At 45.0% G+C, this 26,816-nt stretch overlaps 1 protein-coding gene across 3 annotated transcripts in view; it reads right to left on the bottom strand.

Moving 5' to 3' along the window:
- LOC135916341 (mitochondrial S-adenosylmethionine carrier protein-like) overlaps positions 1-23,167 on the bottom strand; it is a 59,013-nt gene extending 35,846 nt beyond the window's left edge. Inside the window, exons 1-5 of one of the 3 annotated variants that reach the window (XM_065449682.1) lie at positions 22,907-23,167; positions 22,646-22,802; positions 21,702-21,835; positions 14,850-14,954; positions 2,934-3,026 (exon numbers count right to left, since the gene is read on the bottom strand). In XM_065449682.1, coding sequence (XP_065305754.1) covers positions 2,934-3,026; positions 14,850-14,954; positions 21,702-21,835; positions 22,646-22,802; positions 22,907-22,948 — 531 coding nt within the window. In that variant the 5' untranslated portion in view covers positions 22,949-23,167. The remainder of the gene's footprint in view (positions 1-2,933; positions 3,027-14,849; positions 14,955-21,701; positions 21,836-22,645; positions 22,803-22,906) is intronic. The other 2 variants (XM_065449679.1, XM_065449680.1) reach the window with 2 other exon arrangements.
- Positions 23,168-26,816: the final 3,649 nt, after the last annotated feature.

Below are 26,816 nucleotides of genomic sequence, written 5' to 3'. Positions count from 1 at the left end.
GATGTCACAATGACGCTCATAACACTTGAAATCAAGAAAAAGTGGTCTCAGAATTAGTGCTGACTTTGCTGTGGGCATTTAGTTATTTATTCTTGAAGCATTGCTATCTACACATATCAATGTGGTAAAGCGAGTTCCTTGAACACACTCGCTGACAAGTGCACTCCATAGCAAATGTCACTAAACATTTCCATCCGACAGCCACACTACGGTGAAATTCACTCGCTCAATGTTCCACTAAGTTTTCCCATCTGACTGGAGTATTACTATTAGGGTAGAAACTTGGGCAAGTTACTTGTAGGTCATAATAGTGGCACTTGTAGCACGCAAATGTAGCAAAAGGGACAGAGAAGAGTAAAGAGCACTCTTTAGTCTTAGAACGACAGAAAGCTGAGCTAGTTGGTAAGGATTCATTATTGAAAATAGAAGTGAGGCGTGCAGACAGGACACAAGAGTAGAGAAGTGGACAACACGAACGCCAACTATCAACTGAAGGGAGCACTGAGGCGGAAAAAAGAAAGAAGACACAAAACTCATCTGCGCATGCATTCAGAAATGTAGCGAAATGGAATTTCGCTACATTGCCGAGATTGTAACTGCACGCCAGAGTTAGATGAATGTGCGATATCGTACAGGCATAAGAATGAAAATACGCGCCTTATGGTAGAGGCATGGCATATCTATAATGGTGGAAGTGCGTGCGTGAGTCAGCCTTCGATTACATTACATAAGGAAGAGATTAAGTGCCTTAACAGTTATCTCTCACGTAGACCAGCGCGTGTACCCGATTAACACGTAGTGCTACCTCAGTGCTCCCTTCAGTTGATAGTCGGCGTTCGTGTTGTCCACTTCTCTACTCTTGTGCCTTGTCTGCACGCCTCACTTCTTTAGCCTTCTCTGTCCTTTTTCCTAGATTCGCATGCTATGCAACACCACTGTTATGGAGTATTAGCTAGGGCTAAATGACAATAGCTGAACCCTCGTTTTCTGCCTGTTAAGAGGCATTACAGATGAAATGCTTACAAAGTTTCCCCACTGCCCTCAGAGAAAAAAAGTAAGCAGCCATTTTATAATTGGTGGGCATATTATGGGTGATTCAAAAAAAAAATTCTGGCGCTTCACATGCCAAAATGACGATCTCATTATTCGCACGCCGTGTTTGCACACGTGTTCTTGCATTCCGACCACATCAACATACAGTCACTGTAGTCAGAATCAAACCTGCAACCTCAAGCTCAGCAGTGCAACACCATAGGCACGGGCTACTGTGGCAGATGCATGGTATGTGTGACGTGGGTAAATAGCTCGAAGTGTGCAGGTTAAGTGCCTTACATTTTAGCGTGGAAGCTTGGACTTCTTGGTGATTCATTGGAAAAAAGGACACAGCGCAAAAATGACAGGGAAACATGAAAGCGACATGCAAACTGTTGCAAGTCAGCACTGTGTGCATGTCGCTCTCTCGTGTCCCTGTATTTTTGCACTGCGTCTCTTTCTTTTTTCCTTTGCCTTATATTAATTACTGAATACGCGTTATTCCAATATTTGTATGCATAATAAAAGGTTTGTAGGAGGTTTAGCTGGTGTCCTCAGTGAACTAAACAAGGCACCTTGTTATATTCAGTAAAAATAGGGGTCAGATTATGGGTGACAGTACGGCCTTTACATTAAATAACATTTGCAAGCACTTCAAAGTGTTATATGTGTGCTTCACAAATGGCACAGAATTCAGCCCTCTGTCCTGGGAGAACTACAATGGCTACAGAGATCATTTTGGTGAAAATGAGTGGAACATTATGGCTTATGCGCATGGAAAGTTAAATATGTGTGGGTGAATTTCAGCCTTTTAGAAAAATTGCATAATTGCTCAAAAGCATTACATGTGGTTAACATTCCGAATGGGCAAGTCATATACGGGCAACATTTTAAAATATGTGGTTTAATTATAGGCAATTGGTATTCTCAGTGCAACTGCTCAAAAGAGATAGCTTCATTTGAAATTCGGCTGTGATTCTGTGAGGTTGCATAAGTCTACTGCCTTTATTTCTTCATGAAATTCTGGCAAAGCACTCTGATTCCTGCAACAAATATCAAAGCCACTAGGGAAGTGAGCCCAACACAGCTACCACTGCAGAAAAAAGAATAAAATGTGTGCTTGTGCTTCACTACAATGCAGAATGGCTTTGCCCAATGGTACGCACGCCATGAAGGTTGACTTGACATTTCATAAGTTAAAAAGTATTTCCGCAATAAATTTTAATTTTTACGAAGCTTTGTGTTGACGAAACCTACCAAATTTTTGTATATAATCAATTCATGTTTTTTTAACTGAAGCATATTCGGTCTGGGCAAAGTTTTGGAAAGTTTTCTGTTTGAAGAAATATCTTGTATAACTAATTACTTATCGGGACAGTGCATTGAAATTTACATAACACAAAAACACTATTATTAAGCTTCATTTCTTGTATGGCATCATATTTGAGACTTAACTCTTGTTCCAGAAAAAAAAAGAAAATGTAAGCAAGAACCACATAAGAAAGGTTTAATCCACGGTCAGGAAAAGTTAACATGTGCCCAAAGCTGGTATACAAGTTTGCACCCTACCCCCACAGGAATGCACCAGAGGTGGCTAGAAATAAAACAAGACCTCATGAGTGACACAAGAAGAAGAAAAGACAATGCGACAAGTGCTGCTGTGCAGTTCTACTCCTTCAATATAATTGTTGTAGGATGCTGAAGACATTTATAGTCGGATACAACTTTAGAAAAAAGGGGGCGTTTACTCCTCCGAGGCGGGTGCACCAATGGGCGCGCATTCTGGACCGACGTCATGCACCGGACGGCCGGTGACTTCGCCGCTTCGGTCATCTGGGCGGGGCCTCCCCTTTTTTCTAAAGTTGTATCCGACTATAGATAGCATTCAAAGTAGTACATACCTTGAGAAACTCCCAGAGCGGGAACTGTATAAACGAAAAGGGAATCTCCCTTGCTACTGTCGTAAAGTAGCCACGGTAGAAACCACGAACACCCTGCAACAGATGTACAATAGTTCAGCCACGACAATTCTTTCGTTCTCAATTCACTCAATTAACGAAAGTATCTTACGTAAATTATGGAGGAAGAAAATTTACACTATCTTTGGTGGTCCACATGCCAATGCCACAAATTCTAGAAATAGAAATGGAAATATTATTCACCCGAGTGGGCCGAAGTTACAAACGAAACCTTTATGACTTCATCATGTTTGTGAGAAAATAGAGCCTGAAATAGAACCCAAGAAACCCATACTAATTTTTCATGGTACACATATGCTCAGGTGGATGACAATATCTCCCTTTAAAGGGACTGACAACTCACCAGAATATGTTGCGAGAAGTTGATGGAAATGAAATGACAGTGATTTCTAGTGACAGAACCGAGCACGCTCTTCGTGAGTTAAGTAGGAATTATACATTTCGATTGGGAAAGAAAGTCTCAAAACCTAGTAAGTGGCATGAACTGGCAGTGAAGCCTTGGTGCTTTGGATGCAGTACAGTCAACGTCCGATTTTTCGGACTCCCTTGCGGCCGCGAAAACGCCCGAATAATCGAGCAGTCCGAAAAAATGAATGCGTGCCCTTTACGGCCCCCAAAGGCTCAAATCACCACAGGCACGTCCGAGATAGCTCTGAAGGTCTGCCAGTACACTTATTAGGCGTATCGGTACTCACATCGCGACAGGAGGATGCGGATGGTCGCCTGCATAAATAAATAATATGTATATTATCCCGTGACAGCGGCCCCTTTCTATTCTTGATTATCTTCACCGCAACACATTTTGTATGCTTCACCTCGTAACGTCGCTGTGTGGCGGCGAAGCCGACTTTTGGGAACCGGGGTTATGGAACTTTTGGTTTTCGCCGTTTTTTTCTGCTCTTCAAAGCAATCCGCGCGGATGACAAAGCGGAGTCGGCGCTATTGGAGACCAATGAAAAGCACGGCATCGAACAGCAGGAAGCTTGGTAGCGAACGTCCCGGCAGCTAGGTCTACGTCCAAGATCCTGGGTCGACGCTGCGAGATAATCAAAATGGCGGCGGTAGTAGCTTAAGTTAAAACCGTTTCGAACGTGCATTCACGGCAAAAAGTCGGAAAGGTCGGACGACGCAGTATTTCAGCGTCCAAATAAATATCAGACATTCTTATGGACTATCTCTATGGAGTTTGTGGCGGTGCCGCAAAGGCATCCGAATCATCAGACATGCCCTAAAAATCAGTCGTTGACTGTATGAGATTACAGTACGTAAGTCGGCTGTAAGTACTGCATGCTCACTGCTTAAAAGTGCAGTTCGTATATTATTAGGCTTTTGCGCTTTATTCTATGCGTACTACAAGAGAGAGATACATTTATTTACAGAAAAGTTTCAGAGTTCACGCTAACGAGCGGCGCTTGCGTTCCTCAATGCATGGCGGCACACACTGGGTCCCTATGACGTAAAACTACTCCAATATGTCTTTATTCTAATCTCCTGACGTAAAATTTCCGTAACAACCGACGCAAGCATGGCGCGGTCACCCGCAGGGTTGCCTGAACAGGCCAATCAAACGCTCTCCTCGTTCATAGGTCACGTTTGTTTCCTTGAAAAACGAATAACATTGCTTACATTGAACGGTTTGTCTTATCTTACTAGCTGACAAGAGGCGAGGAGCACGCTGAAGTGGAGAGGCATTCGATGGGGCCAAGCCAGTGCACTGAAAATCGATAAGCGGATGAAGAGGGCGGTGCCGGCGTCTGCGATTGGTCCGCTTTCCCTTACTTAGCTTGCGGCGGTATGCAACGGAAGCTTTAGAATGACGCTATAACGAATCCTCAGCAAAAGAGTTGGCAGAACGAGGTCGTAAACGTGCTGAAAGTGCTCGAAAACGTTGCACTGCCATGCAAAAAAAATGTATTATACGCAAATAAACCCATGCTCTCCGGCTGGTGCGAGTAGCCAGTGCCCGAGTTATAGTGTACTAGAATAATACACTACTAGTACACTATAGCCCGAGTGATCAGCGGCAGCCATCTTTTATTCCTTTCGGAACGGGGCAGCGTGCGGCCATATTCAGAAGAAAATTTAGTTTTGTTCGGCATATTAATGCATCTTTAACGCGTAAACGTCACCTAGACGCCGTGACTTTTCGCGGTTTTGTGACGTCGCGTGACATGAAGGTGAAGTGCGTGCAGCCTGAAAACTTTTGACCAATAGCCGAGCGTTAATGGCGAAAAGGCATCGAATCAGAAATAAACATTTTTCTGTTCGATCAAATTATGCATGAACATTGTGTACACGTCATATCAGATGGGGAGCTATCGCGGTTTTCGCGACGTCGCGTGAATGACAGGCGAAGTGGGGGTGGCCCAAAAAAGTTTTTGACCAATCGCTGAGGGCTGATTGCAGAATTGGAAAATAAAAGTTTGGAATAGCTCCTGTTGTACGGTGGTTAGAAGGGGGAGGTGGGAGCAACGCAGCCGTCGAGGAGCGCGGCGCGTGTTGCAGTGATTCATGATGCCAAGTGGCGGCGCGCGCGTCGATGTTAAGATGCCCGCGCTGTACATTGGCTACTACCGGAGCTAGCGAGTGCGCTCGGCTTGCATGGTTCTGTTCGGTTATTTTTGCTCCACGCTCGTTTCTGGTCACACTCACGTTGTGCAGTTGTGCCTCCTTGTGGTGACAATATCTTTACACGTTTCTATGCCGTAAGAAGCAATGGCAAGTCGCATGAAACGACAGACGCACTGTTTTGCGCCAGGCTGCACAACGGGCTATGTTTCTGCTAGAAAAGCAGAAAAAAAAACATCCCTTTTCTCGATGCCTGACGATGATGAGGCACTTAAAGCGTGGCAGCAGGCCGTGCCCCGTGCAGACAAGGCCTTAGATAGGACTTCGAAGATCTGCGAGCTTCACTTCGCACCCCAGTTTGTAATCCGTACCTACAGCCACATGGTGAATGAAGAGCTTGCGGAGATACCTCGCGGCCGTCCTTGCCTGGCTAAAGGCGCACTACCGACAATTTTTCCAAACACGCCAGCCTACCTCTCAAAGAAATTGCCTGCGAAGCGAAGATCAAGGACATAAAATGGTGACGTGCTTGGGAAAAGAAGAAAAAACAGCGACAACTCTTCGCCCGAGGCCTCTTCATCGATAAGCGTTACTGACGGCGACATTGGTGTGAACAGCCCATCAGGTGCTCACACTTGTAGTGAGGAAGAACTGGACTTTCTCAATGGTCAGAAGTTGCCATCCGTGTTTTGGTCACGTTGCCTTGCCGCGGTAGCGCCCGAAACAATAGCATTTCATGTACTTGCCAGAGATGGGAACGGTGTGTGTTTTAGAAAATTAGTTTTGTGTTCTGCGGAAGTTTCTTGCTACCATTGCTCCGTGTTCGTGCAAGGAGTGCGCATAAAAAAACTAAAGTGCATGATGTTAAAGATGTCGAGAGTATGCTCCACGAGGCAAACGAAATAAGCGCGTGTTCAGGCTTTGAAAAAAGCTTTCTTCGACCTCCAGGAGAACAAAATGGCGCGAGTATGGCAGCAGGTTGCACAGCATAAAATGCTTCAGCATTTCACAATATGACAAACCGTGTGTGCAATGCAAGTATCTGCGCAAGCTGTCGTTAAATCAAGCCGCCTATCGAAGAAGAAAAAAAGTTATGAGGCCAAATGCCAGTGCCACTAGAAAACTTGTGAAGCGCAATATACAGCTACGCCGAGAGAAGACCAAAGTAAATAATTTGAGTACTGAGCTCAAGAGGATGAAGGAAATCAACGCTTCGATATCAGCTTCAAGCCTAGAGATTAAGCTCTCCGGTCTCCCCGAAAAGCAACGGCAACAAGCGAGAGCGTGCTTTGAACTGTCAAAAAGAAAAGGCGCTCAAGGCATGAAATATAGTCCTGAGTGGCTATTGGAATGCATCGTAATGAAAATGAAGGGCCCAAAATTGTACGAACATATTCGGAAACATGACATCATGGCTCTTCCCAGCAAAAGCTGCTTGCGTAAATACCTAAAAGCTTATAAGAGTACCTTCGGGTTTAATGAGAAAGTACTCGCCGCAATCAAAGAGAAGGCAGGTGGCATGGATGAATTTAAAAGGCATGCAGGGATCCTAATAGATGAAATTAAACTCTCCGAAAGTCTCAACGTTACCAGCAATGGCCAAATCGAGGGGTTTGTCGACCTCGGAAAATACACCTCTCCAGACCAACAGGGACAAATCTGTGACCACGGCTTAGTTGTGATGTTTCATCCATACTGTGGCCAATTTCAGCAAATACTTGCGGTCTTTGGTTCTCACAGCAATGTCAAAGCGGATGTCTTATCAAATATTGTTGTAGACGCTACCATAGATGCCGAGAACACAGGTCTCTTTGTTGATTTCATAACAACAGATGCGGCGACCTGGAACAGAAGCATGTGGAGAGCATTTGGCGTAAAAGGAACAGTTAAGAAAACGGTGTACAAAGTGCAGCGCCCTGTTGATGCAAACAGTAGTTTGCATTTCCTATCCGACTTCTCTCATTTAGTGAAATGTGTACGCAATGCCCCTGCATCGGTTGTCTTTGAGACACCGGAAGGCAGAGTCCAAAACGACGTCGTAAAAGAGGCCTGGAAATGTGATAACAGAGACACAGTGCGTCTAAAGGCGATGCCTCATGTCACAAGAGCTGTTGTAGAGCCAAATGGTTTCGAACGAATGAAAGTGAACCTGGCTTTCACCTACTTCAGCGACAATGTTCTTAGAAGACTTTATTTATACAAGAACGACGTAGAAAAGAATTGTGGTGTCAACTCCACAGAGGCAACTGAGGCATTCATTCAGAGAATGCGTAAGCTAATTGAGGTCATGACATCGAGGTGCGTTCACAACACAATGCACCCAAATTCTTTCCAAGTGAAAGAAATCCAGGAATTTATTTCGTATATGGATACCTGGGAAGAAAAAGTTGGAAAGCTGGGCTTTCTTAGCCAGCCAACAGCTGAAGGCCTTCGTGTAAGCCTCAGAAGTGTAACTTCAATTCTTGCCTACATGACAGGAACACTTGGCTACAAATACTTAATGACTTCTAACTTGAGTCAGGACCCACTCGAGAATGTTTTGGGTATCCTCAGGCAAATGTCGGGATCAAATGATCATCCCACTCGCACGCAGTTCTTGCTTTCTGCGAACTGTCTTGCATTCTGTAGTCTTGCCAAGGCACCCGCGAATGGAAACGTTTCGCCGGCAGTGATCAAGACTCTGATTCAAACTCGATGAAGTGCGAGCCGAAAGAAGTATACAGGAAGCTAGACGATTTACTGGACGTTGGTTGTTTGAATGAAGTGAACGAAGTACTTTCATCTTGCAATTTGCTGCCGGACCACAGCTCTACAATGTCAATAGGAAGCGATTAGCGCATAATTTATTATGTGACTGGCTATGTTGCCCATAAGATGCTGAAAAAGAGCAAGTGCGAAGAGTGTGCGAAAGATTTGCTACGAGACACCGGCGAAAAACTTCCTGAGGAGGCACGCCTGACAAAGCATGTTGACAGGGGCGGCCTGCTCTACCCATCTCGCGGGCTTATGCAATTAATCAGCAAAATGGAAGACTTGTCTACTCATTGCTTCAGCTTTAATAAGCTAAAAGCAGACAGCATCGTTGACTTGAAGTCCTCTTTGGCAAGGAACAAGTTAAACTTGGTCGGCTGCTGCGAACACAGCGAGATAGTCACCAATAATGTGATGAAGTTTTTCACGCTAACACGATTGCATTTTCTTGTCCAAGCGGAGAACAAGGCAAGACAAGGAAAGAGAGAGAAGATGCGATATCTGAAACTGCGGCGTGTGACCTAAATTTTGGCTCCGACGAAGGCCGGGCTCACGGCAGAAATGTCAAATAAAGAGACTTCTTTTTACTTGGGTGTCAACACCTCGCTTCTTCACATATATATATATATATATATATATATATATATATATATATATATATATATATATATATATAAACGAGAAGAAAGGGGGTTAGCAGAGAGGCCCGATTTTGATTAGTCATATTATAACAAGCCAACAAACACTGACACCAGAAACAACATAAGGGAAATTACTTGTGCTTAATAAATGAAATAAAGAAACGATAAATTAATGGAAATTAAAGTGGATGAAAAAATAACTTGCCGCAGGTGGGAACCGAACCCTCAATTGGTAGAGCATCGCACATGAAATGCGAAGGTTGTGGGTTCGGTTCCCACCAGCGGCAAGTTTTTTTTGCATCCACTTTTATTTCCATTAATTTATCGTTTCTTTATTTCATTTATTAAAAAAATTATGGGGTTTTACGTGCCAAAACCACTTGCTGATTATGAGGCATGCCGTAGTGGAGGACTCCGGAAATTTCGACCACGTGGGGTTCTTTAACGTGCACCTAAATCTAAGTACGCGGGTGTTTTCACATTTCGCCCCCATCGAAATGCGGCCACCGTGGCCGGGATTCGATCCCGCGACCTCGTGCTCAGCAGCCCAACACCATAGCCACTGAGCAACCATGGCGGGTATTTTAATTATTAAGCACAAGTAATTTCCCCTATGTTGTCCTTGGTGTCAGTGTTTGTTGGCTTCTTATGGTATGACTATATATATAGATATATATATACATGTGTGTGTGTGTGTGTGTGTGCATGTGTGTACCACCATTCTTGTTCATCACATTGGCGACTAAAATAAGTTTGTTTAGTTAACTCCTATGTGGAATGATTTCTAAAGTATCATATATTGATATTAACCAATTTGATGAACTGGGTACAGTGTGTCACAGTAATATATGGCCTAAGGAACCCTTCTCTGCGAGCCTAGAAATCGGTGCAGCTTTCTTCACCCACACCACTAGCATAATATCCTTCGCATTCAATGAAATAATTTTTTTTCATTCCCGTCGATTCAGGAAGGCACACAGAGCGCGTGCGACCAAGACCAGCAAAAAATCTGTGTGCCGGCCGTGACGTGCCCAAAAGCGAATGCATCTTTAACACTTGACCACTCATCAGAGGATAGCTGCTAGTCATTTACTGTCTCCTCTACTAACAAGGTACGATATGCATTAGCTTAACGTTAGTTATGTCAAATATTCGACCGCTAATTGCGAGCAAAAACGGCCGCTTCAACACCTGTGGCACCAAGCGCCGTGCCACCACGCCCGGGGAGCGATCTTGCTGGTGACTGCAGCGCCGCCGCTGCTGTCATGATTGCTTGCAACACTCCGCCGCCACCGTTGCTCTCACCTCCCCCTTCTAGCCACCGTACCTGTTGTATGCGTGCGACATTCTGGGCATGCATGCAAGCTAAAATTCTTTGTTCCAGCTCGCTCAGACCTTCAAGAGACGACAGGCTTCGGAAATCAAAAGCGTCCGCGCGGCTCCGGCAACACACTTAACTGCGTCGCTCCACTTTTGAGAACTTGGCTTAGCTTAAAAAAAAAAAACTTGACTTGTTAGTTGAGAGATTTAGGTTAGGGGATGCCAGCGACTTGCAAACGCAACAACTAGGGGCGACAGCACATACGCAAGCCGCTTCCGTCCCCTAATCTAAAACTCTCTAATAATTAGAGTACGGTGCTTAGAAGTCGTTAGGTGACGCCAATGGGTGACGAGCACCGCTATTCGTCTTGCGGAGGTGGCGCTGCCCTCCGTAGCACGATGTGCCGAGCGCCCATAGCACTGGGCCGGGCTGGCCGCGGGCAGCGTTTGTGGGCTCGCCACGTGCGAAAGAAGCTGCATTTACTTGAGTTCACGGCACGCATTTTCGCGCCAATAAGTTAAATGCGCAAGTGAGGACTTAAAGGCCTACAGTGAATAAAGTCCTACATGCAGTTTCAGCTCTTGAGAGTGATTGATTATCACACCGCACTCGATAGGGAGGAAGTTCGCGATTCTCATACGATGTCCACGCTCACGACGGCCAGCTCCAACTAATGAAGGAGCACAACAGAAACAGCCACGAACCTCAACAACCAAATCAAGGTTGCCAAAACATTTGTTGCACATTGTATTCAGGAAATAGGACTTCCTTTCAACACATATCACAGAGAAATTGCCCATAACTGAAACAAATAGTCACTGATGAAAAAAAGGTTTGTAGCAAGGTTTTCAAGGCATAATTCAGAGCACTCAATGCAGTTTGAGCTCCATTTAGTTTCATTCGCTCCCGCGTTTTGTCGCGTTTTGAGACTTGACGTAGAAATGAGGCCTTGTCAGCTCATGGAACTTTATGATTCTATTCGTAAGTGCTGTTTTGTGTTCAGGGCAGACAACAAGGTTCAGCTTGGTAAGATGGAGAAAAAAAATCAGATCCATAAAGGTGTCGCTTCTTACTTGCATCACACTGAAGCAGTGGGTGAAAGTGTTTTCCAGCGATGTCACCAGTTCATTCAGCTGATCTGCCAACCGGAGATAATCTCTGGTTAACCTCCCTGTCTTTCCTTTGCCTTTCTCTCTCTCTCTCTCTCTCTCTGACGGATATAAAAGACCTCCCCTGTCAACAGCGGTGGTGAGGGCTGCTTTCTTGGAGAGGCGCGATGGAGCATTTACGTAAATTGTCGGCACTGCGTCGCTTGTAAGCACGGGTCGATCACGGGGAATCTTGACTGTTTTGCCGCTGACCACGTGCGTGAAGTGCCGCACAATGTATTGTTCGTGGAAGTGAAGCTCACGGAGGGCTGATTTCTCGTCGAGAAATTTATCAGCCCCGATGACAGCCCGCCACCACATTTCAAGATGTTCGGGGTCCTTTGGCACAGAACACAAGGTGACACGCTTTCTGTCTTCCTTGACGACACGTAACCAGCATTGCAGCGAAGTGCAAAGCAGTGCATTTGCTTCGCTTTCTTTACGCAAGGACCCATTTGACCGGAACAGGGCACGAAACTCGAGCCTACATGGTAACGCGCAATCTTTCACCACAAATAAAACATCACAAAATTTACATGCGGGCAACGTCGAACCGAGAAACAACAATCACACATGCTCATGCACAGATAGTGGGAGAAAGAGATGGAAGGGCTAGGCAGCTAGGGGAGACATTGCAATGCTGACCGCAGCGCCACCACGGCCACTGCGGTGGCAGCATAAATCAAAGGATTGTGCTTTTGCTGCAAACATACAGGCATTGGCGCCACCTCTAATTCTAGCCACCATAACTAGAGTGTACTAGAATGGGGGAGCGGAACCAGTGGACGCTTTGGTAAGCGCTACTCGCGGTGATGCAAAAAATGCTGAAATTACGACAGCGCTGCCATCGCCTTATCCTGAAGCTCTGGCTGTTTTGGCAGCGCCCATTGGCTGAGGCGAGCACGCGGGCTGAGTAGCTGTCATCTGCTTGGTGCACCATCATTGTTGCATCATTTGCATCATTTCCATTGCTCTTTCTTCATTTTATTTACAACAGGTCGGTGAGGAATAAAATCACTGTTTTCACCGAGTATCAAAACTAGATTTTTATTTGTTTTCATCAGTAACACAAAAAGAAAAAACAGGTGAAGTATAATTGCACAGTCGGAGGTCCCAAAGTAAAAACTGTCGGGGGGGACCTCCTAAACAGGAAACAAATGGGGGTTAGTGCAATTGTGGCAACAGTAGCAGGCTACATCATACAAAGGCTGTGTTTGTCAGCAGCATTTAATACAGTGTTTTAATATGAAACTAGGTAGTGGTAGCATGGGGAACAAGCAATGCTGTAATGTATTGGCAGGGACAGAAAAAAAATCAAGGAAATATAGAATGAAAATTAGGAACAGTACAATACAAATATATTTAATAATGTTTACATTGCACAATAAAAATACTAGGAGTTCGCTAATGAGTTAATATAATGCGCCTTAGCTTTGCACTTGAAGGCTACAAATGCACATGATTTGATATTGGACGGAATTGAATTCCACAGTGATACGCCTGAAAACATGACAGTAAATTTCTCATAGTTAGTTCGAATTTTAGGAGAGTGAAATGCCTGTCAAAGCTCCATGCAGCTGCGCTCGGGTTTTCGATGCAACGAACGTCCAGTCCGGGCGTGGGGCCACTCATTCAGGTGAAGGCAACAGCGGCACCAACTTTTCAATTAAAGAAGCCTCAGGGGGTAGCCTGCACTGGACCCACTCCCCTATCTAGTACCCTCTATTAATGACCAATTCTGCTGGAACAGGAAACAACAAAACCACGTAGCCATTACTTTAGAAATAATAATTTGACTTCAGAAAACATGATTTGCAGGAACATTGCTTTGTTAAACAAAATAATACTTTCTCACAGCAATCACCACGCTTGTCTTCTGCCTGCCACATAGAGTTTCTAACTATATTACCTAAAGGAAAATCTGGTGCTGCTGCGCTGTGGTATGCATGGAATGCCGATATATTGTGACTTTTGATTGACATCGTTCTTGGAGAGCCAAGACGGCTTGAAGATGTGCCTGGCTAGCACCATTTCGTCTGTCGAAATGATTTATTTCCTACTGAAACAGCACGTAAAAAGCCGTTTTAGCTTTATTATTGCACAATAACATGTTCCCTTTAATATGAGGACTTGTTATGGATGTACGATTATTTGAAACGCAAAAAGTAACAGCGGGCCGCTAAAGTTGGAGGACACACGACAAGATTCGTGCTTGCTTCGGAACAGTTTGTTGTCTGCTTATTCTTTTATTTGCTTGATCCTGCATTGTAAGTAAGCAAACTTCATTGAAATATGTAATATGGGTGAATGGAAATCTTTTATATAGATTTTATATTAAGAACATTATTTGTGTACCCATATTCATGTTTCAAACGATGCGTCGTACATCACCAGCCAACACAAGCCTTGCTCACCCATTTACCATAATTCCCTTGAGGGCAGAGCGCTCTTTAGACAACTCCCATAGACAGCGGCGCCAGATTTCCCCTCTAGGTAATATAGTGAGAAACTCTGTGGCCTGCCACCAATGCCAGCATATAATCACAACCGCACTCACCTATTACTGTTTCCAGCATGCTTTCAGTGAACTACATCCTCACTGTAGATCGAAACATTTTAATAAAAAATGTTCCACGGCATTTTCAGCATTACCACTGCATGATTTGGCACTCTAACCAGTAAGCTTTCAATTGCATTAAAATAATTGGTTCCATAAAAACTGGTTGGCAGTCCCTTTAATGAAACTTTTTCCACCAGGCTCATTTGCACAGGACTGATTTGCCAAACTAAAGAGAATGAACATGCAGAATTTTGTGCATGAATATGTGTAATATGAATGTACTGCAAGTGTGTTGCAAGATGTGTATGATATTATTTAGAAATGATATGCACAACTAGCATGCTTTTTGTGTGGACAATGGTTAGTCATATGGAAGGTAGCAGAACCATGCTATGTACATACATCTGGGCCTTTTTAATGTCTACATGTTCATAGATGTGTTAAAAATTTAGATTAAAAATTGAATGGTACCTGCAAAATCCGTTAATCACACATGCCACACCATAAGAATTATTAACCTTACCACACCGTAAGCATTATTAACCATTCATGAAGAGGAAATCATGTATGTGTATCTTCATCTTGATATTTAGCCCACTGAGTAGCCAACTTTTTTCTGCGTGATGATCACCAAATTTTGTACACATTTTAATATAAGACTGTGGGATTTTAGGTTAGTTACAGCAACAAATTTATCACTAATCACACAATTTATACTTTAGCAAATTTAGTGATAACTGCAGCTTTAAAAACATGCAATGCATTATTAAAAGGGTAGACTTAAACAAGTAACTGTGTTTTCATATTGGAGTGCTTAAAAAATGCCCCACATGGCTAAGAACTACATACCTCAATGTGCAACACGCTTTTAAACGTCCTCCAACTACTCATATCATGGTTTGCTTGAGTACGTTGTTTCACAACTTCCACAGGAACTCTTAAAGTGCAGGCTGCCTGTAAATAAAGTCACCTGTAAATAAAAGTTCACTCTCGAAAGTAATAGATTAAGTGAACACGACGCTACAACCAAGGTAAAGAATCAGATAGGTGTGCAAATTAGTACTGAGTTAAACGTCTTCTGATACAAGAAAGAAGACTTGCTAGCAGTGCCAATTCAAAGCAGCAGGTCTGGCAATGCATTTCTGATTTAAGACAACGTTATGAAGACGACAAACAATGGCCAAACATCATAACCAGTGCTAGGACCGAGACTGACGCTCGGGCCCAGACATGGTTCGCTGTTCTTGACCACTGCATCTTTTCGAGAGCAAAGAGCTGGCGACAAAACCAGCATAATGTCAAGGTAATTGACAAGCGATTATGTATCTGTTCAACGACCCGGAGCTGATGAATGAGTCAAGTTCTGGGACCCCAAACTGTAAAGGTGTCATCGGCAATGTGCAACCTACTAAGTGCTGCAAGGAGCCCACACTGATGACGTCGTGGGAAAAGCGTCCACCCCAGCTTCACATGAAATCACATCTTCACTGCATCGAGGGTAGGTCAAAGGCTGGACACCAGAGTAGGAGTCCGGTGGGGTGGTGCAATGCCATAGGTTGGCATTTAATGATTTTGTAGACTGTGGGACAGTTCCAACTGGCCGAGAAGAAGCAAAAGAGGGAAATCAACTATTTACCGCATTTGCTCACATAATGGATGCACTCGCATAATGAACGCAGCCCCCCTTTTCTAATCAAAAAGTGCATGTGTTCTTGTTCTCGCATAACGATCGTGCCCTGAACTTGCTGCCGTGAAGTAGCAGACACACGGTACAATTTGGCATCTGGTATGGCATCCAGCGGGTGCGACTGTTTCCGACGCCGCATCGGATGCCAAATTGTACCGTGTCTCCTACTTTTGTCATGGAAAATCTGTGGATCTACGTGTCGCAGAAAATCCTGCGTCGGACGACGCTTCAGCAAAAAGAATTCCGAAGCAAATTTCGAACCACACATACCCAACCACTTTTCTACCACCAAAGTTGCTCATACCTTGTCTTTCATTCTTTACAAAGTTATTCCTCGAAATTTTGAGAACAGTAGCTAAAAACCAATGTAATATAAAAAAAGCATAACACTGACAGCTCATATCTTTTACGTTAGCTCTTCTCAGACTAAAATGTTAAAGGTGCGAAACAATAACAGGAGATCAACCCATGCAAGAGGCCGCATTTCCACCAGAAAGCTTGCCTGCATGCGTAGCATTCGCCACCAGCGTTTCCCAGTAAACATTACGTTTACATAAGCTGCAGTTGCCGGGAAGCATGAAAAGCAGTCAGGGGTCTTTGAATGCTATCGTGATCCACTCTTAAAGGCGAAGCTTCAGCGTCCTCCAAATTTTTGCGATAGCAATTATATGGACGCTTCAGGTGCATTTTTGTCGTCGCCATCGCCGCGTGCTGCATGGTGTACGTGTAAGTGAAAGTGCGCAAAGGAAGCCGATGATCGCGGCTTTTATCCTGGAGCAATCTTGCGCGCTGTCTTACGTCACGCAAAAGGCTCCGAGCGGCGGCAGTGTTGTACTCTGGCAGCAACTGCGCATTGCATAACCACGCCCGAGGCAGAGTGCACGACAAGGTTCTGACTGGTGTTATATAAGTTGCGGGTCACTTTTTTCATTGCGACGATAGATTGTATTTTTTACAAGTACTGCTTAGGAGGGCACATGTAACCAGCAAACGGAGGCCTCAGGAAAGCACCCGAGATTATAATAAAAGAGGCGGCGCAGGATCTCCAGGGCACCCGGGGGAATCAAAGGCAGAAGCAGGGCGGCCCGTGGGTTGGGGCTGCGGAGGTCGAAGTGTGCCAGAGGATGTTAGCATAGAAAATTGGCCATTGGCGACAGCGGACAGCTGATCTTGTGCACCCCTGGCACGCACAGGCCTCGGCGAGACTCAACCCACAGACCAGTCTGGGTTCTAGCTTTGACGTCCCCATTGCCGCTTTGGTGTCCTGGAGGCACTGCCAATAATTCGAAATAATGACACGTTGCTACAACTAGTAAAAACACGATTGAATAAATATAATTACGTCCAGCCACCAACTTGTGACGCTAAGCTCAGCACTACCAGGTCCTGGGGCAGCATCTGCAACACCAATCAGTACTTTGCCCAGTGCACTACCCGAGGGGCACCGACGATCGCGGCTCCATCTTCCGTGTACGATGGAGGAAAGCGGGAAGGAAACATGCCGTTTTCCGTCGCGCGCATGGCGCCGGGCGTGGGGGAGTTATTTCAGCAGCAACTGAGCATTGCAAGGCCGTGGCGTGCCTTATCTTTAAAGTGATCTGTGTCGGGGGCTGTGTGGATGGCGGCTCATACCTTTGTGCGTGCTGTGTTCTCGCCGCTCAGTTTCCGTTGAAGCGGATGTTTACAAGTTTATACGGCTGATAAAGCTACCATCCTTACTTCATGTAGCTGACTACACATTTGCTACCACCATCGATGGTTCGCATTTCGGGAAAAACTTACTTTCTTTACAGGTGGCCACAGGAAAAGAAAATGGCTCATAATTTTATCCCGCATAACGAATGCACCCCCAACTTTGCACATAATTTTCGGGGAAAAAAAAAGTGCCTTCATTATGCAAGTAAGTACAGTAAATACAGGTAGAGTGTTTTGAGGGGCACTCGGAGATGTAAAGACTTGACATGTAGTAAGCTCTTAGACTCATGGAGCCGTTCTTGTAAACAGTCATCAAGTAAATTTGTACATGAAAATTTGATTTTCACATCTGTCGGACATCATTCTGATCTCTCTTTCGCCTGGCACATAGCACACCACCAGCCGTGGTACCTTCGTGGCTGCTCGGACTTCCAACTTCACAACAGTGGCTGGCAGCATATGGAATCGGCTGGTGTTGGCTACATCGGAGTGGTGAGCGCGACATGTTTGCTTCTCTTTTTGCCAAACTCATTAGCGCAGGCAGCCGGTAGTGGCTGCCCCGGAAAGGCGGTGGTCCCGGGTTCGAGTCCCGGACCAGGACGAATTTTTCTTCAACTCTGAGGCTCTTCTTTCGAGGAACCCGTATGGGTTTCTTTTGTAGCAATTGCTACGAACGGGTGAATGTCTGATTTTCCCTTTATTAATTACTTCTCTCCACCTTGCGGGTTTCCGCAGAACTACTACATCAAACACTTGCCTTCGCTTCGTGTTGTCGACAAATTCGACTTCGCCCTGCCATCTGCTAGCCGCCTGGTTAGCTAAGATGGTAGAGCGGCTGCTCTGGAAAGGCGGTGGCTCCGGGTTCGAGTCCTGGACCAGGACGAATTTTTCTTTAACTCTGAGGCTTTTCTTTCGAGGAACCCGTATGGGTTTCCTTTGTAGCAAATTCTACGAACGGGTGGATGTCTGATTTTCCCTTTATTAATTACTTCTCTCCATCTTGAGGTTTCCACAGAACTACTACGTCAAAAATAAAGTAAGCAGTCCTCGACGTCATGCAGGCAGATGTGATGGTCAATGAAGCTGACGAGGCTTGGGAAATGATTGTTCAAAGGAAACAAGACGAGAGGAGCAGGCAAGTGGCAGCGCATCAGCACGCTCTTAGGATGAAATAGCTTGAGTGCAAAGATCAAATCTGGTCATGTTCTGTTTCACGGATGCACTGTGAAACTCGGCACCATAGACGCGCTGCCAAGGCACCATAAGTAAATGCCCAGAGGTCAGGATCCAGCCACAGAGCACGAAAAAGTGAAGGAGCATAAATCCAAAGCTTAGCTGTTTGCCGAGGTAAGGGATCGGCGTGACGCACATTGCGAAAAGCAGAATTTTGCGAAGATGCAGGCATGGTAACCGCCACCTGACTGCATTGCATACAGTGCATTGTAAGCAGAGGGACATAGTGAAGCATCTGGTAGGCTGCTGCACTTGCTGATCACTCGCTTGGGAGAGAGAAAAGAGACTGCCTAGCAAATGGAACAATGGACTCGAGGCCCTGGGAGTGCACCACTCTTCTAATATTTGGAGGCTGCTTGTCGAAAGCCACAGCAACAAGGTGCTTCATGCAAATTGGTGGTCTTTGCCTTTTTCGTGACCGCACCTTGCAGAAACCCTGGAACGCGCAAACCCCTCGAGCTCATCTGAAAGTGTTCGTTTAGGGCCTAAGAACAAAGCACTCGGAAAGACCTGTTGCAGGATTTTGTTCTTTTGTATTCACTTTGCAAGAGCTTAGTTGCAGATTTAACGCTTGAAAAGCTAAATACCGCACATTTCTGCTAAGTTATTAGCCTTTTTTGGTTCAGGATAGATCCACAATTTCAAGTGGAATGTTTACGTGACGACAGGTGTAGACTTGGAATGCAAGCAGTGTCAGTGTTGCATGCAGTAGAAAGGTTGCGCGAGTTGATAAGCTGCGCTTTTGCACGAGTTCATGATGAGTCATGGTTTGTTTAACAGGAGTGCTTTTTTTTAGAGGCATGTTTTGTAGGTTATGTTGATGAACATTCATTTCTCTGAGGACATTTCTTTTTTAATGACTGACCTTTACAAACATTTTGTTAGGCAGAGGGTATTGTTAGTCTCTTCTGCTCATGGTGGAGGCACATTTTGAGTTAATTAAATGTTTAAATTCATGGAAATGTTACAGCTCAATGCTCCAGAAGGGAAAGCACCAGTGTTTTCATTCTTTTTGTTATTTTTCATGGAGATGTAGGCAGAAGATAAAGAGCCTCAGGGTATGATTACTCTGCAGTCTAGATCAGCTGATTTTGAAAAGTGGCGGATAGTTATTCCTGCACACATGTAAAAAAGAGCGCGCCTTAGAAAATGGTTTTGCGGATCATTTTAGCAATGGCATAACCTGCAGATTTCTTTACTCTTCGATGTATTGTGTCAGAGTATGTCACATATGTGGTCAGATGGAGCACATCATTAAAGCAGCACAATTTAGTAGTGTGCCAGAGGAAAGGCAGAATAAGTCAGACCTTCTGAGCCAATTTAGGCACGCGATAAGGGTGGTAGATGGTTTTACTATTTTGTTTATGTTGCATTTACGACATTATGTAATGATTATGTAGCTCTCTTGTGTTAAGTGCTATGGAGTGTGAATTAATGAAGGCCAGTTCTCCCTTCGCCTTCCTGATCTGTGGAAAGCTCGACTTCATAATTACTTAGCTTCATCACATAAACCCTGTTTGCATCTATTTGCGAGGATACATCATAGGACGTTTCTTAGTACTTGTTCGGATCAACATGCACCTTGCATTTTAAGGTTTTATTTTAGATAGTGGGTGATCAGATTAACGTGTACAATCTGGCGATAAGAGTGGCTTGCATGTGGTACTTGTGTCATTATGTGGACCTGACAAAGGTCACTCCTTGGAGCTTGTCATTTTGCATTTCTGCAGTCCAGTCAGAGCCCACCTCTCAAGAGGCCTTTGGCCAGAAGATCATCCTTCTTGGAAGCTGTGGCCCCATTACTTAGGGCAACTCAGGCACCACGCCGGCCGAGCTGCGTTGAACAAGTTGACCCCCCACTGCACCATCAGGTGGCGGGTGCTGTTATGACTAGAGTCCTTCTGGACAAAGATTGCACAGTGGCAAGCATGTAGCTATAGAATGCCATTGATGCTTCATCTTTTTGACATCAAAGAGCTGGTGACAAAACAAGCGTCACATCAAGATATTTGACATGCGATTATGTGTCTGTTCAATGACCCCGAGCTGACGAATGAGATGAGTTCTGGGACCCCAAACTTAAAAGGGTCATCGGCCATGTGCAACCTACTAATTGCTGCAAAGAGCCCACACTTATGACTTTGTGGCAACAGTGTCGATCCCAGGTTTCACATGACATTGCATCTTCATTGCATTGAGGGCAGGTCGAAGAATGGACACCAGAAGTGGGGCGGTGACACCATGGGGGTGATTTTGCAGGTTGTGCTACAGTTCCAACTGGCTGAGAAGAGGGACAGTGAATTCCCTCGTCGAGAAAAAAGGGGAAATCAACTGCTTAAATAGGGGAGCTGGAGTGTAATGAGGGGTGCTAAAACATGTGACAACGGCATGACAAGAGTTGGATTATGAAGTTATAATAATGATGGAACAACCGTGATGGCATCACGACAACGGTATGACAACGAATGCATGACGACAGCTGTATGACGATGATGGTATGACAATGGTATGAGGACACCGAGCTTACGAGTGTATGAGGACGATGGCGAGAAAGATTGTATCACAGAGCCCCTATGACAATGATGGCATGACGAGAGTCAGATGATGAAGTTGGAATGATGACAATCGAATGACCACATTGGCATCATGACCACAAGCACAGACTTAGTGGCCCAAGCTGGTAAGCAACTTGGGGCAATGGGTCGGCATAAGGGGCTAGACAGACAGATAGATAGGCTCAAAACGGCTGAAGTAGGCAAAGAATGCTAATCACATTAAAAGTGGCCATTCGTGTCAAGTGGATAGTTATACATTCAAAGATAAATTTAAAGGTTGGCGCATAAGCTTAAAGCTGGCGTCGTCACTCACCTTTTGTTTATGTGTCTTTTCTAAGGCTATTAAGTCGCCACTGGCTTTTATGGTATTGCAGAAACGTAAATTACAAATACAGTATAATTTTTCTTTTTTTGCGTTAGTGCCCCTTTAAGGCAACCTTGTCATCCTTAGCATTAGCTTAACATTGCATAGAAATGTCACATGGTACTGCAAACACCAGAAGAATAGACAACTCAGTTCCAATATTATACCTCCACTGCAAAACATACGCGTACCACTTCACCACATGCAGCTGCAATACTGTGCACCAAAGGAGTCATCAAGCTTGGCATGACTGGACCAACAACTTGCTTCACTCCTTCATAGGTGCAGAAAAATAGTGCAGCTGTAAAGAAAGAAAGAAAACTAATAAAAAAATTTGCTTCTTAATGCGAAAGAGTTCAGCAAACTATACACAATGATGTAATTTTTGTAATCACGAACACTGACGAAATTCAGTGAGCGCTTAGCACTAATTGGAAACAATTTTGCCACAGATAGAGGTTCTTGTCAAGTGCACATCGCATAAAAAAAAAAAAATGAAGCTCCAGTACTAATAACATCGATCATATTATGAATGATTACTCTTTAGTGTGGAATAGAAGCTTGCCGAAAACAGCCACAGATGAGTCGTTTGCCGAGACCACTTCCAGCAGCTACAATTTTTTTCAAAGTACAAAAACATGTTACAGTATTAAACAATTTCGTTCCAGTCACCTTGAGCAGAATTACTTGCAGAAAAACTACTTGCTTTCCTCCAACGGCAGAGTGTACCCTCAAAGCATTCTAGGCAAGTTTATTTTCAGGCCAGAACGAAGGAAATGTTTCCGCAAGGAAATTTTCCTTGTCGATGATCCGTGGTCACCGGTTGGCCATTAGCTCCACGAATTCATGCATGTAAAATTTTTCTTGCACTTAACGATGTGCAGGTTGTCTGTCAGGTATGAAAAAAACGTACATAAAACAGGCTTATAAGTGCCCTTAAATGAGCTCCATCGATTAGTAATGACTGCAATGCAGATCGTGTAGTACTCGCATAGCGATCGCCTAGCGTGACTACGACCGGTGAGCAGACACTACTCTTCCCTTCTACAGCGTGGAAAATGCATTGTTACATAGTGATGTCTTACCTTATACTTCCAATTATAGAACTTACATGTTGGTGCAGAGCCAAGCGCCGCAGATGCGACACCGGAGTAGATCTTCTTGAAGCCCCCAGCTTTCAGAAACCCCTGCTGGCTTTGCAAGCGTGTCTTAAGCGTGTCGAGTGGGAAAAGAACGACGTCCACAGTAGTGCCAGCAATTGCGCCAGCCTAAAAACGAGAGAGAGGTAAAGAGAAGCGATGTTCTGAACTCGGTTGTCACACTGTAGCAGCACTAAACTTGTCATGTTCACGAAATTACACGAAACACATACCACTAGCGAGGCGAAAAAGGACGGACTGTCAACACTTTCCATTGTGCTCGGTAAAGTTCTACTCCAGTTGATTCCTGAATAACTTTTTCAACATTTGACATCAGTAATACTACCTCCACAGGGCGACCGAGAACCGCACAACTGCCTTGGCATCCTACTGTAGTCGCTGTGGTAGTTGTAACTAGCGGCACACTAGGCGAATACGCGCATGCCGCACATGGCACCGACAGCTCTGTATGGACGTCAGACTGACCTATACAAACTCTGGAGTTTTGCTAGACGCATAGCGCCACCTGCCGTTGCGAAGAGGCAGTAATTGAGTAGTGCGAAGCCCGACTCTCTTGCTAAGTTGCCTATCATAGAGTTTCATATTAGTATACCTAGAGGCAAATCTGGCGCTGCGATCGTTCAACCATCATGGGAATGATGGGAAGTACAGGCTTCGGATTGGCATTCTATTGACTGGCGAACTAGTCTACAAGTATTTTTTTGGCAGTTTTGGTTTCGCTCCAAGCGCAATTGCTATAACCTGCAGTGGGACAGTGCAACGCATAGAGTTTCTCACTATGGTGCAACGCAAAGCTCTCTGCCTTTGTTATGTTGCTCTGAGTGGCGATAGCGCGCTGGGCCAGCGACTTGGACGATGCTTGTGTCGCGGTGTGGCGTCGAAGCCGTGACGAGAAAGCGGCGGCATCGTAAACGTTGAAAGAACATGTTTTGAGCGTTTGGACCTTTGTTTGTTAAGTGTGTTAGGTTGGCACTGTAGCGTTACGTGCTTTATGAAACTTCAGAATAGGACAAAGAAGGCACTACTGATACCAAGACATATACAGTTGTACTTCTAGTGGCTTGAAAATCAAATTTTATTGAGGGCTTCATTATGTGCTCGTTTATGTGCTCATTGACATGCGTGTTTTAGGACTTTGAGAACACAAACTTACCTGTGGTAGGAAAGATAGCTGCTTCCGAGCTGTAGTCTAGTGTCGCACAACGGGTACCCGCAAAGCCACGCTGTAACGCTTCGGAAGCGGTACGCCAATATAAAATATGATGAAGCATACTCGTAGGAGGCCACTAGCGTCCTAGCTAGCACTGCAGCAGATGTGCTTAAAAGTACTTGAAGACGTTCAGCAATCGTGACAGCCGACGCAACCTTTTCGAAAGAGCAAGAGAGTTCGCAAGTGCCTGTCGTTTGCGAGAAAAGTCTCGCGTTTGCAGCGAGCAGGCGTCGTAGCAGACGACACTTTTAGCATTCCGCTCAAGGGCGCAACGCTTTGTCACAATACAACATTTTTATTTCCAGAAATACTAGGTGAGTATTTTTATATAAGTACATGCACGGTTGTTTTGATTTTGCAAAAATGAATAAATAATTATTCTTTGGCGTTAAATTGGGAACATAATCGCACGAGTATGGATACCCTGGTGTGTCCTGGTGACCAACCATAGTAAACCATGCTTCCATCTCAAATTCATACAAAGTTTAGGTAGCGTGTTGTACATTACATAACATACTGCAGAAATAGAATTAGATTTCACGCGATAATATTTGAGTATAGCTTTGTTTACTGCGCCAGAAGCAAACGCCACTGGTCTAAAGACCGAAGTCAATCCGAAGCCTGTACTTCCCATCATTCCCATGTAGGTTGAGGCAACGCTCATGAGAACCCCCTTAGACACTAGCGCCACATTTCCCTCTACGGTATTTATTTAGAAACTCTATGTTGCCTATGCAGCTAGCGACTGCAAAACAACAATTTAACTAGATTTTGGTCCATATTGCGAGTGTTTTGCGCATTTAACACCAAGACAGAGAGCTATGAATTTCTACGCTGTCGGACGCGCCGTCGGCGAGAACTCTCGCGAGTGACGTCACGGCCAGGACGCCGCTCGCTCCGGCTCGCGCGGCTGCCGCGCGCGCTCGTTCCCTTCGTGTATTGGCCTCGAGCTCCACCACTGGAAAAGCTGGCGCCACCGTCGGCATGACGTGGTAGGAGGGATCACGTGGACATAGCGGCCGCGTCGGCTGCTTCGGGCGCGCCGAAGCGAGCTGAAAACGAGTTTAAATTCCCTCGTACGCTGCGGTTTTCATTTAGTGGCGAAATTTTCCCGCTTCGAGTGTCTCCTTTACAACGCTTGAAAGCACTACAATAGGTAGTGGCTGCCTTTGAAGGCGCGCAACATGGTAGGCTACTGCTCGGTGCCGCAGGGCCGGACGCACGTAACGGAGGCCGGTGTCGGCCTTACTCACACGTAGCCGCAGGACAAGAAGCTGCGTGAAGCTTGGCTCGCGAACCATAAAACCGGCAAACAGTCATCGGCTACAACTCGGGTATGCAGCAAGCACAGACACGAGGAAGATTTCTGCTACGGCGCCCGGTCTGCGATGTTCTGAAAACGCGCACTGAGACGCTCGCCCGAGTCCGCTGCCCGACTAATGTCGTGACGGTTTGGTCTATGAACTTGTTGATGCTAAATACTGGTAAGTTCACTGGAACGGAATGGGAGCGGTAAGACGCACATTAAAAGAAGGCATGACATATGGTCATGTTTGTGTTATGAATTAATGCACTGGATTACAAAAAAGGAGCAGCGGGAAATTGCACGCTGAGAACGCCGATAAACATACAGTGCGACGCAACTCGAGAAATAGTATTGAAAGGTCAAAGAATTTAGAAGAAAAAAAAAATGCATCGTCGCGACGGCACATCACAGTCCCCGTAGGCGTCGAAGTCTCTAGAATGAAATTATTTTTGAACAGCTCTGATAGCGCCCACGCAACAATGGTTGCCTGTATACTGTCAAATGCTCATATTCTGCGGCCTAAAGCTCATGGCACGGTGCGAAAAGGCGCGCGCGGAGAAAGCGAAACAGTGCGCGGACAAGCATGCAGACGCGCAGTCAGTCGCTGCGAATCTGCGCGATCGCTGCATTGAGGCTTCATTCTATTACGCTCCATTTAGTTATAAAAACACTATAAGAACATATTTCACATAATTTGCTCTCGGCGTTTACCTACCTTTCACGCAAGAAGCTGGTTCGGGAGACTCCATCGCGGCGACCGCGCGCAGTGGCGTTCACTGTACGTATTCGGTAAAGAGATAGCGGCTGTAAACGATTGTGTGCTTTCAGCTTGCCCAAGATTATTATTTAGACAGTAAGAAACTTCTCTCGTTTCGAAAGTACTTACAGAAATGTCCGGGAGAGCTCGCGCGTGGTGTTTTCAGTGAGCGCTGACAGCAAAACCTATGAGGAGCGCGTCACGTGATCCCTCATACTACGGCATCGAGGCGCTTCCGATAGAGGGCGACTCCGTAACTCCTCGCCGCCAATACTTGTGGTATGGGTGGCTCGAGCCGTACGTATTGAAGGATACGTCGGCTTTTTTTAGCTGCCATGGCTTAACCACAGTTTCTTCTTCAAAAGCGCGTGAGTCGAGAAACTTTGCAGCTTGGATATCGCAAACTATGTAGCGTTAAAGGGGTCTACTGGTTTTGCAATGCACATATGCGCCGTGTCTATCCGTAAATTTTGCGTAAAAAGAATGTCTGCAAATTCAACACGCGAGGTTGTGTATGATGCCTCGCTAAACATTTAACATTCCCTTAGTATTTAGCTATGAGAGACATTGCATTTTACATGGAAGAAAAATCTTGGTAATTGGCGTCAGCATGTTATCCGATGTTTGAAAGACACTGCCCATCGAAGCTGTCATCATGATTCTTATTACTCTGGTGTGTTGTTCTATTCAAATATGGCCCTTAATTAATGAGTAAAAAAATAGGCGCGCATTTCATATGAAAATGTTTGCTGCTACTTTCATCCTCCTCTGAAACAGGCCTCCAGAAAACGAATTGCTCATGACCGCAAACACGACGGCGCGTCATGTATAGTATTTGCATAGTTAATT

This window comes from Dermacentor albipictus, chromosome 5 (genome assembly GCF_038994185.2).
Source record: "Dermacentor albipictus isolate Rhodes 1998 colony chromosome 5, USDA_Dalb.pri_finalv2, whole genome shotgun sequence".
Classification (NCBI taxonomy): Eukaryota; Metazoa; Arthropoda; class Arachnida; order Ixodida; family Ixodidae; genus Dermacentor; species Dermacentor albipictus.
Note: the sequence above shows the minus strand (reverse complement) of the source record. Positions and strands in the feature narration are given on the sequence as shown.